At 31.4% G+C, this 11,104-nt stretch overlaps 1 protein-coding gene across 4 annotated transcripts in view; it reads left to right on the forward strand.

The window, feature by feature from the left end:
- Positions 1-11,104, forward strand: part of LOC126748213 (WD repeat-containing protein 35) — a 70,087-nt gene that overhangs the window by 58,034 nt on the left and 949 nt on the right. For all 4 annotated transcript variants that reach the window (XM_050457290.1, XM_050457293.1, XM_050457291.1 and 1 more), the window contains 4 exons: positions 70-282; positions 3,593-3,701; positions 7,512-7,771; positions 10,799-10,923. In XM_050457290.1, coding sequence (XP_050313247.1) covers positions 70-282; positions 3,593-3,701; positions 7,512-7,771; positions 10,799-10,923 — 707 coding nt within the window. The remainder of the gene's footprint in view (positions 1-69; positions 283-3,592; positions 3,702-7,511; positions 7,772-10,798; positions 10,924-11,104) is intronic.

Genomic DNA, 11,104 nt, shown 5'->3' on the forward strand with positions numbered 1-11,104 from the left:
CAGACAGAAATTATGTGAAAAAAGATCTTTGTGGTCTTCCCATTAACTATTACATATTTTCTTTTACAGGCAGGACAGATCAAATCTGCGATAGATACTTGCATTCTTCATACCAAGTGGGATGTTGCTATTGACTTGGCAAAGAAATACAATATTACGAATATTTCGGATCTTCTGGTGAAATATACCAACCATTTAATTGCGCAAAATCAATTTATGACGGCCATCGAAATTAACGTACAGGCAAAGTGCTACTTGCAAGCTGCTGAAATTGCTTATAAGGTAGTTCAAATTGTTATTTTATTTCAACATGAATATACAGTGCGTCCACGATGAAAGGAAAAAAATTCATTGAAAATTAGGGTGTTTTTTTTTAATTTTTTGTCGTTAAACGTCGATTAGAATTGTCACTTTTTTGACACGTTTTTGAAATAAAAATTTTCTATTCGGGGTACCTCAAGTAGAAACTATGTCAACATATTTTTTTTTTAATAGAACACCCTGTATATCATGACATTTTACAATTCTACGATATATTCTGAATACTTTTTATATAGCATACCATATGTCTAAAGTCAGCGGTTTGTCAAATTTGACGTAATAGACTAATGAAACATACAACATTAAAAAATGAAAATGTATGCAATATTTATTGCAACTGATGTTCATTTACTTCAATGCTTGTTGAAGTCGGTAAATAACTTCCAATTGCAATTCAATCACTTATGGATCGATTAGTGTAATTTCTTGTCGAATTCTTTGCTTTAAATCATCAACATTATTTGGTCATTATTGGCATTATAAGTGAATAACTTAAACTTTGGACCTCAAATAGCCCCATAAGAAAAAAATCTAATCGGGTTATATCCCGGTGACCTTCGTGGCCACTCAATCAGCCCTCTTCGTTACACATATCTCGTAAAGTAAAGTAGGGATACGTTCAAACTGTAGAAAGTCTAAGTAGAGCTCTCCGTTTAATGTTTCTTCTAAAAAAGGGTCCAAGGATTTTATTTTTCACAATATATGCTCACACGTTAATTTTTTGAGGGCGCTGTGTGTGGTGTTCTTGGATCCAATGGAATCCAAGGATTTTCGGTTGCCTAATATCTGCAGTTGTGCTTGCAAACGTGTCCATTTAACGTCAAGGTAGCCCCATCAAAAAAATAATATTTCGAATAAAATTTTCATTTTCATTGTTAGTCTTAAGAATCTTCTTATAAAACTGCACTCGGCGGTCAAAATCGTTTTCTTAACAATTAATGTATCAGTTGTACTTTGTAGGAGGATGATATTTATTTAAACATATTTTTGCCACTGACAAATTCCAATTCAAAACATTCAGCGTAGCAGCTTTAGATACCTTTGGCGGTTTTCCTATAGATAAATTTCTTACATGGCCGTCCTCCCTACATTTTCATTCAATTTTGCTGACGGTGTGTCTGGTAATTGCAGGATGATCAGCATAAATTACATTAAATAGATTTCAAAAACAGACTTCTTGTTCCAGACTCCAAAATCAATCATCATGAGTAGGTACTTTATTAAAGTGATGCATAAAATGACAACTAATATGACAATTATACTCACAAATGTATGATAAACCGTTATCAAGTAGGTTCTTAAATTGGAAACTGTTCGAAAATTGTATTCTAAGAAATTACTTTCCAAGAAATCATATAAAAATTTAATTTTGGCGTCATAGTTTCTACTTAAGAGAGTGTCTTACCAAAATTTTCATTGCAAAGGACGTATTGAATCAAATTGACAACAAATGAAACATTAGTTGCAATAAATTTATAATAGATTTTTATGTTTTAATTTCATGTGTTTTGTTAGACTGTTAAGTCATGTTTGACAAATCATTGTGTTTAGGTTATTAAAAAATTAATGTTAATACCATAGTTTCTACTTGAGGCAATACTAATCCATGTGTCTAAAAAAATAAAAGAAGAAAAAAATCCTTACATTTTAAACGAATTTGTTGAAGTTGTAAATGCGTTATTCACTATGAAAGGAACCTATAAAAGGAATATGATCATTATTTTTGCGTTATGTTGTTAACCTATTGCCAGCGAGTAACTGTTATCGTAAAGGCAATAACAGTGAGTGCAAAACCTTAGTTTCAAACCAACTTTTATCTTATTAAATTAGATTATATATATTGTAATGGGATTAGTATTGTTAAATGGAATACCCCATACTTCATAGCAATTTTGCATTTCATTCTTCAATATTAAAAAAATTCAGAAAAACCACTTTTAGTTTATTCAATAGCATTATTATTAGTTATTAGAAATATTTCACTGTAGCATCACACAATGTCAAATAAAAGACCGGTTTCAACTAAAAATACTCATTATCTTAAAGAAATATACATTTATAAATACATCTACAAAAAAAATCTTTAATTGAAGAGGAAAATGTAAAACTGATATAATATATGGCCTCCCATTTGAAAATGAAATTAATACAAAAATTTATTGAAATAAAACTTCGTTTGAAGCTAAAAAGCTTTTTAAACGCGCTGTAGACTATGAGAAAAGCTTTAGGCCTCTAATCAAATGCTTACAATGTACAATATTTGAGTAAAAAGTCGCAAGTTCTACAGGTCTATTGCTGGACTTTACTTGAAATTAAAATGTGTAAAGCTATGCAGCACACCCGGTATTTTAAACATCAATGATTGTTTCCAATATCAGCTAATATTATATGCCTTCAACTTGTGTGGTTATCGCATTTATGGAATTAACGTCATTCTTTAATCACGAAAACTAACATCTGATGAAATATAAAATGAAGAGTGTTGGGTAAATCAGTCACGAAGAATCGCTGGGAAATATTTTTTACTTCTAAAAATGGCCACCACAGAGGGGTGTAACTGCCATCTTAAATTTTAAAATCTTCTTTAAATTTCTCATTATAAACTAATATTTTTTCACATTTTTAAAGAGAATCAGTTATTCAAACCGTTGAGAAGCAGGTAATTTCAAAAACAATTGAACGCTCCCCACCAGGTTTGTTTTTGAAATAACTGTTTTTTTTTGCGAAAATGGCAGATTAACTGGTTCTTTTTAAAAATGTAAAAAAAATAGTTTATTATGCGAAATTAAAAAAAAGATTTAAAAATTTAAGATGGTAGCTACTCCCTCCTCTGGTCATTTTTAGAACTAGAAAATATTTTGCAGCGATTCTTCATAACCTATTTACCCATTAATTTTTTTACCTTCAAGTCATACGACGAACAGTTCCCGAGATATGACCGAAGGACACTCTTATTTCAATATTCTTCTTACTGCAATTTCTTCTCTAGTTATACTTCCAGATAAAATACAGTCAAATCATTTTGAATAAACCGGGGAACTCGATGCAGAAAATAAAAGAAAGTATCAAGAAGAGAATATGAACCTGAACTTATTAAATAGTTTTTCTGATGTAGGCCCTAGCCTAAAAAATATGTCAATATGATTTATCTAAAAAAAAAGATAGGCCAACAAAATCTTTATAACTTAATTCTAGTCCTAGAATTGAATAATTTCTAAAATTTTAAATAATTAACTAGTCTATTAAATATTAATATATTTTATGTTTATAGCTGGCAGAATATGAAGCCCATAAACCAAAAAAGAACTTAATAAAAATAAAAAAACACCATGTCTATGCTGCTCGATTGATCGAACTACACAAGGGAACTTCGCAGACAGGTATTATCTATTTGATTCGCGTGATGGTATGTAAATATACACTTAATTTAAATTAAGCGTATATTTTAAATCTTTTAAAATCAATTATTAAATGTCAATAATTTATTTTCCACCCAGTTATGTTGGTAAAATTTAGATATAAATACGTATTATTATATTATAGGTATTATAATATGCCATCTTGTTAATATTCATATTGTCAGCGAAAAAACGCACTACAGTTTAGCGACTGTATCGTGAAATCTTTGTTAGTTGAAACTCTTCCTGCCGGCGAATCAGCTAGAACGATTTCTTCCAATTAAGTCCCACGAATAATATTCTCAGTACATATATCCAGTACTAAAAAAAATGGTTTCTCCATTAATAATTAAAAAATTGAAGTAATCTTAATTTTTTTATCACTAGCGTATTATTTTATATCTGTAGTTATGTTTTTTGACCAGTGTTAGTTATTAGAGTTTCTTTCACATAAACTGCCCTGTTCTCCCATTCTCTGGGAAATGTTAATATGCTTTAATTTTTTATGCTAGTGTTACCAGGTAAGTAGACCTCAAAAACCACGCCCACTAATGATGATGTATCGGACGTGTTAAAAGATCTTAGTAGAAAAAGGATACTCTTAGCTCAGGTCATAGGTTTGTTCACAACCAAAATAAAAAATCAACATCAATTGCTGCATCCATGAATAACAAATCACTAAAGATTAATGTAATGTAGGAATTCAAAAAATCGAGGATTTAAATGAAACAAGATCGGACTGATTCTATTTTTACTAAAGGCAAATGTAGGCTCATGAAAAGTATGTAAAAGGACTCGTATAAGGACTCTAGAAAGAACAACCACAATATATCCTCGGGTCAAGATTACAAATTCTTCATTAAGAATGAAGATAGAGTTCGATAAGTATATGAAGCGAAAGTACTTTAAAATTCTTGAAAAAAAATTATTCATGCTTGCTTTTTGAATTATTTTATAGCAGACCTAATTTTTAATTGATTTTTTTTTTATTTTACATATCAAAATACTCTCGGTTTGGAATCCTCACGACTTATATTAGCAAGTTGCTGGATTGAGCGATCCAACTCATGATACCATTATTGATTATTTTAATATTCCAACTTTGAGAATAAAAGAATATATTAATCAAGAAAATGCGAACACGATGTTACCAGATTCCTTAACGAACACAGTAGGCACTAGTTTTAACCTCTGGTGTCTCTCCCAGAGACACAACACATGGTGTGTTCAAGCTACAGCTCCGCGTAATTAGTAGGAGCTCTGTTTTTTGGAGTTGATTCTTAGGTCTTGCAAGAAGCACCATTTCTCCACCAAATGAAGAAGGGCCCTTCGTTGAGCTTTCCCGGGTTCTTCCTTTTCCCGGTAAGTCTGCGTATATAAGCCAGACCTGTATAAGTAATTGACTATGCTGGCAACCACTAGGCACCACAGGATTGGGGTCAATTCTTCTCCCTGTGGGCTGCCCTAGCCGCCAATGTTTTGATAACCTTGCTGTTGAGCTGGGCAGATCCATAGCACTCCGAAAGCAAGACTTCTTCCATCCCACCAGGTAGTAGGTAGAGTTCTGAGCCATTACATTCGAGTGCTCGGCAGATTATTACGAAAGGAGTGTTGTCAAGCGCTCCTACAATGTCTAGGAACGCACCCAGATAGTCTTTTTCAATGTCCAGAGCACCATCCACCTTTCTCAAGAGGTGGTCCAGAGCAAGATCCCTGGATTTTGTCTGAGAGACCTATTGTTGCCCATGCAGTGGGTCTGAACCAAGGTATTTTCTTTACGGTATCAATCAATGTGTCTCTCGATTTTCCTCAGCAGAAGTGTGGCTGATGGGTCGGTACGATTTGGGGTCTGTATAGTCGTTTTTTCTTGGTTTCGGGATATCTTGGACCATATGAGACGCTGGTACATTAACCCACTTTGTAGAAGGCGTGGATATAACCGATCTCTGCCCGGAAATTTGAAGGGGGTAGGTAATGATTTGATTGACCATTTCACCCTCTCGTAAGTGATTATCTTTTTAGCAGTCTCATACTCGATACGAACCGGAGCCCGAGAGCTGCACGGGGGATCGTAGTTGTAGCATAACCTCTAAGGCCTCCCGCTTATTAATTGTAAAGTTGCCATCTGGGTGTGACAGCGACCCGATTTTATGATTGGAGAAATTTAGTAACATTTTGGAGAGTACTTTGCGGGGTGAATCAGATTCGATGGGGAAGTAGGCAGAAGAGACAACCAGGTCCTTTCCCATATTTCCATTGATATTAAGCTCATTGAGCCTTTTGCACAGAACATCAGCTCTTCCGTGCTGTAGATTGGCCTGTAAAAAATTGTAGAGGCATATTGTACTATATACCGAATGTTAAAAAAGTCCCGGACCCCCTTATTAATTCGTGTAAAGAAATAAAAGTTATAGATCTCTTTCAGATCTACATTAAGAAAATAACATTTTATATACAGCAGGCGTCGAAACAGTCGTAGAGACCAAGATTACATTTTTTTTAACGATATATATTTTTTATTCATTTTCCGATTCTACGCAGAATTTTAACACAACTTCATGTAACATCTGCTATACCTAACTTCAACAGTTAAAAGATACAATGGTTTAAAAATCATTTTGTAAAATTTATTATAAATAAAACATGCAAATACTAACCCATAAAAAAGTAACAATACAAAAAAAAGTATTTAGACAATAAACCTATTGAATTAAATGTTAAAAATGGCACGGTTTTGACAACGTACCAAATTGTCAAACATCAAATTTTCAATTTCACCTCTTCTGCCAATCTAACGATTCTAAGAATCGTATCTAGAATCTTCTTACATTAATTCCAAGTAAGGAATAATTTAGGGACGCCATCTTGTTGAAACCATATTTGATGGACATTACATGTCTTCTTTTTTCTGGTACTATCTAATTTTTTCAGATATCGGGTGGCATTTAAATTATCGTCAATAAAGAATGAACCTATTACCAAATTGGTATATGTTTCGTGCATCCTGCAGTTGTGTTCCAGCAATATCTATTATCCATTCCGCATAAATGTCGATTCATCATGCAGATGTCTTAAATAAGCAAAAAAGCAATGAAATTACCTCAACAAGTAAAAACGTGTAAAAAGTTACTAATAAAATTGTTATTGATAAAATACTTTTTTAAGCTAGTGGTGTAAGGTGTAGCGTGTGTTGCATGGAGTTGTGTTAAAATTAAATCGGAAAAAGTATAAAAAAATATACCATTCTATTAAGCAAAGGTAACTTTGATCTCTACTAATGTTGTGATGCCTTCTGTATATACAAAGTTATCTTCCTAATGTAGATCTGAAAGGGATCTATAATTTTTATTTGGGACACTCTTTGACAGGAAACATAGGCTGTTGTGTATTTGTATGCACAACCTATTTTAAAATGATTTATTTGGAACTTACAACATACTTGTACAGAATTTATTAGGTATTATTGGAAGCCTATCGCCAATTAGTTCACGTTGCGAAACTGTGACTGATTGTAAATCTCCCCTTCACCCCACAATCAACCAACCCAAGTGATCTTTTACCTTAACTCTATTTTACTTTTTAATTATTTAGCAGTTTAATCCTGGAATATCAGATCCCGATTTAAATATTGTCTATCTAGATGGCATTTTGTACCAAAATTACACGCTGAAGAAATTCTGGTTAGAGTTCATATTCCACATTCAGAAAATAAAATAGTTTTAAAGAAAAGTATTTTTAATTAAGTATATTAATTAAATATTTTGCTGTGCATTAACAGTGTTTGTTTTTTAGGTAGCACCAAAAAGATAAATCATTTGTTGCTAGGAAATGCTTGGAGAGGAGCAGAAGCCTACCATTATTTGATATTAGCTCATCAGCAATTATACAGTGGTAAAATTTATGATGCTTTATGCATTTTCTACAAGTTGCAAGACTATACCGACTTTATTGCCGAAATTGAAATTTTTTCACTTTTGGCTTTAACTGCCTGTTTGGATAGATCATTTTTTATATGTTCAAAAGCTTTTATGAAACTTAAAACTTTAAAACATGTAAGTATTTTCAAAATAGTAGCTTAGTTTTAAACCACTATTTTGTACTCTGTGCTTTAAAAAAATACTTAGCTTTTAAAAAATATATTATTTGGCAATTTATTGTTAACATTTACACTGATATTTGAGATAAACTTCTTTGTTGTTGCCTTAAATTATTTTCACAATGCGCGTTAAACGCAAAACATTGAAAAGTATATAAATCAAATACATTTAATACTCAAAACACAAAAATATAATTTATTTATTTAGAATTCTTTAACTCACTCGTTTTTTCCATTTTTACATAATGTTTTTGACGATAGCGCTTTTCCTTGATAAACTAATCAGTTTAATTTAAATGGCAAAGTATCAACTTATAAAATACTCTTTCTTAGGTATATTTAAATAATTCAAGATTCCAAAATAGAGTATGACTATAGTTGGCGTCAATGATAATCTATTTTATGTGATCCAAAGCGGCAATAATGTATTTTGCACACTTATAATAATAATATTTTTTATCAAACACGATTAAACGTATATGTAAAATCAACTTTGGAAAAGAAGGATTTTCTTCATTAAAAAATATAACTTTTAAAGAAATGTCAATAAATAACCGACACGTAGAAATCAATATATAATTAAAAAAACCATAGATAAGTAATCAACGTGTGACTGTACCATCCACCCACCAAAAAAGAGTTGTTTATTTTTATAGTTACAAGGAAAGGTACACTATCGGACAAAAGTAGAGAAACTTTTTAAATTTGCGTTTTATTTGAATACTTCAAAACTAATGCAGTTCTACACATAATGAAAATCAACAATAATTGTTAAGACTTAATTTGTATAAAGTAAAATAAATTGTAGAAGAAAATTCTAAGATTTAATTTAATTAAACAAAATATTTATGAGACAAAAGTAGAGAAACTAAATTTTATTCCAAAAGTACAAGTTATTTCTTATTTCTATCTTAGAAAAATTAATAGTAAGTAGAGTATCCCTTATTGGCAATCACCTCGCGGCATCGATTTGGCATGGATTCCAACAGTTTCATAATGGTTTCCTCTCCAATATAATTCCAGGAATCTTGTAAAACTTTTATAAGATCATTTTTATTACTGATCTGATGTTGCCTTACACGCCGGTCTAGTTCCTCCCAGAGGTTTTCAATCGGGTTAAGATCGGGACTTTGCGCAGGAAAGTCCATAACCCTAATATTTTCCGATAAAAACCAATCTTTGACAACCTTTGATTTATGTTTGGGGTCGTTATCTTGTAGGAATATCCAAGTCAAAGGTAAATTATCCTCAGCAAAGGGTAGCATTACATTTTGTAGGATGTCTAAATACACAAATCGATCCATGATACCCTCAATGATGTGTAATGGTCCTGTACCGAACCCAGAGAAGCAACCCCATACCATGCAGGAGCCACCACCATGCTTTACCGTAGGCTGTGTATATCTTGGATCGAATCTTTTGCCTTGTGGTCGATGTACCCATGAGATTCCATCGGACCCAAACAAATTGAACTTACTTTCATCAGTAAAAAGAACTTTTTTCCAGTCGTTGGTTGTCCAATGCAAATATTTTTGTGCAAAGTTGAGTCGGGCCTTCTGATTCTTCTTGCTAATAAACGGCTTTTTAGCGGCTCTTCTACTAAATAATCCTCCTTCCCTCAGTCGTCTTTGTATGGTCTTAGAACTAACATTAACACCAGGTAATTCACTTAAAATTTTATTTGCTGATTTGTGAGGATCAGACTGGGCAATTCTTTTTATCATCATTTCCATGTGTTTGGTTGTTTTTCTTGGGCGGCCACTTTTTTTAATGCTTTTTGTTGAATTTCGTGTTTTAAAATTAGAAATTGTCTTGCTAACAACGGACTTATGCAAATTAAGCGTTTTACTAATGTCCACTTGTCGTATACCACTCTTGTGTGCATCAACTATTTTTCTACGGAGGTCTTCAGACAAATATCTTCCGCGAGGCATGTTGATTAAAAAAACTATGCAAAACTATCAACAGAACTCACGTAAAGCGAACTAAATACTAAATTTGGACGATTGATATTTAGGTTTCTCTACTTATGTCCATCCGAAAATATTTGAATTCTTTTATTGTAAATAAACAACTGATAAGAGGCATGTAAAATGCGGTAAAAAAACGCAGTTGTTGAGAACTACAATATTTGTAGTAAATATTTAATTTAAATACATGGTTTCCGTAAATCAAAGAATTTTTAGAAGTTTCTCTACTTTTGTCCGATAGTGTAAAGGTTAACTCAAATTTCAGTACTTTTTTATTGTAGATTTTTTTTTTAAACTGGGAATTTATTAAAGAAAAGCATATTTTCAGAATGTAGTCCAATTTACAAAAAAAAATTAATTGACTATTCATGAAGATTCTAATTCTAAATTTTAAATCAATTTGAATATATATTTTACAAATATAAATAAAGAAAAATTACAAAAAATTTAGGCAATTAACTTTCTCATTATTATTTTCTTGTTATAGTTTAAGAAATTTTTCAGTTGATATTATTAACAGTAATAATAAAACGCCAAAAATATATACCCGAAGAAAGAAAAAATTACATTTTTGTACATTTTTTTTTTGAAGTATAACCTTATAGTAATTGTAAATTTGTAACAAAATTCTAAACATAAATTAAAACTCTTGAATTCCAATTACACATGCTTAAAATAAATCGACATTAAACATTTTAAATCAGGACCTGTATAGCTTAACACCTGCCAATTTGTTCTAAACACCCGTAGGTTCTGGTAAGCGTTTTAAAAAGGCTTATTGAATTATTGTAAAAAGCTCTATTTTTTTAAAAGAAAGATCATTTTTGGTTTTTAAAATTGGTTATATAGATATATTAGCTTGTATTGCATAAAAAATGCTGCACAATTTAAATGTGTAGCAGATAAAAATTGTGGTATGTGTATGTGAGAGTAAATAAATTATGGTTGACGACAGCTAAACCAATCCGGCGTTACCGATTTTTATAATTAACATGTTTTTCTTCTGAAATTAGGTGAATGCTTTCGATCAAAACCAATACAGCAAGCTCGCCTGGGATATTTTCAGACAAAACGAACCTATAAATTTAAAAGAAAAGCTAGTAAAATGCGATAACTGTGAAGTAGTCATTCCGTTATGGTAAGCGTCTGCCTGTTGTCAAAAAGATATATAAATTATAAAGTAGTTTTATAAGTAACATATGGATACGATCTTAAAGTTGCTCAAATGTAAGATTGGTTAATTATGCTGTTTTTATTATCTCGTTTTCTATTTATTTTTATTGACATTTAAAATATTCTCAATTTCCTTTTTGTTTATT

Source organism: Anthonomus grandis, chromosome 22 (genome assembly GCF_022605725.1).
Source record: "Anthonomus grandis grandis chromosome 22, icAntGran1.3, whole genome shotgun sequence".
In the NCBI taxonomy this organism is placed as follows: Eukaryota; Metazoa; Arthropoda; class Insecta; order Coleoptera; family Curculionidae; genus Anthonomus; species Anthonomus grandis.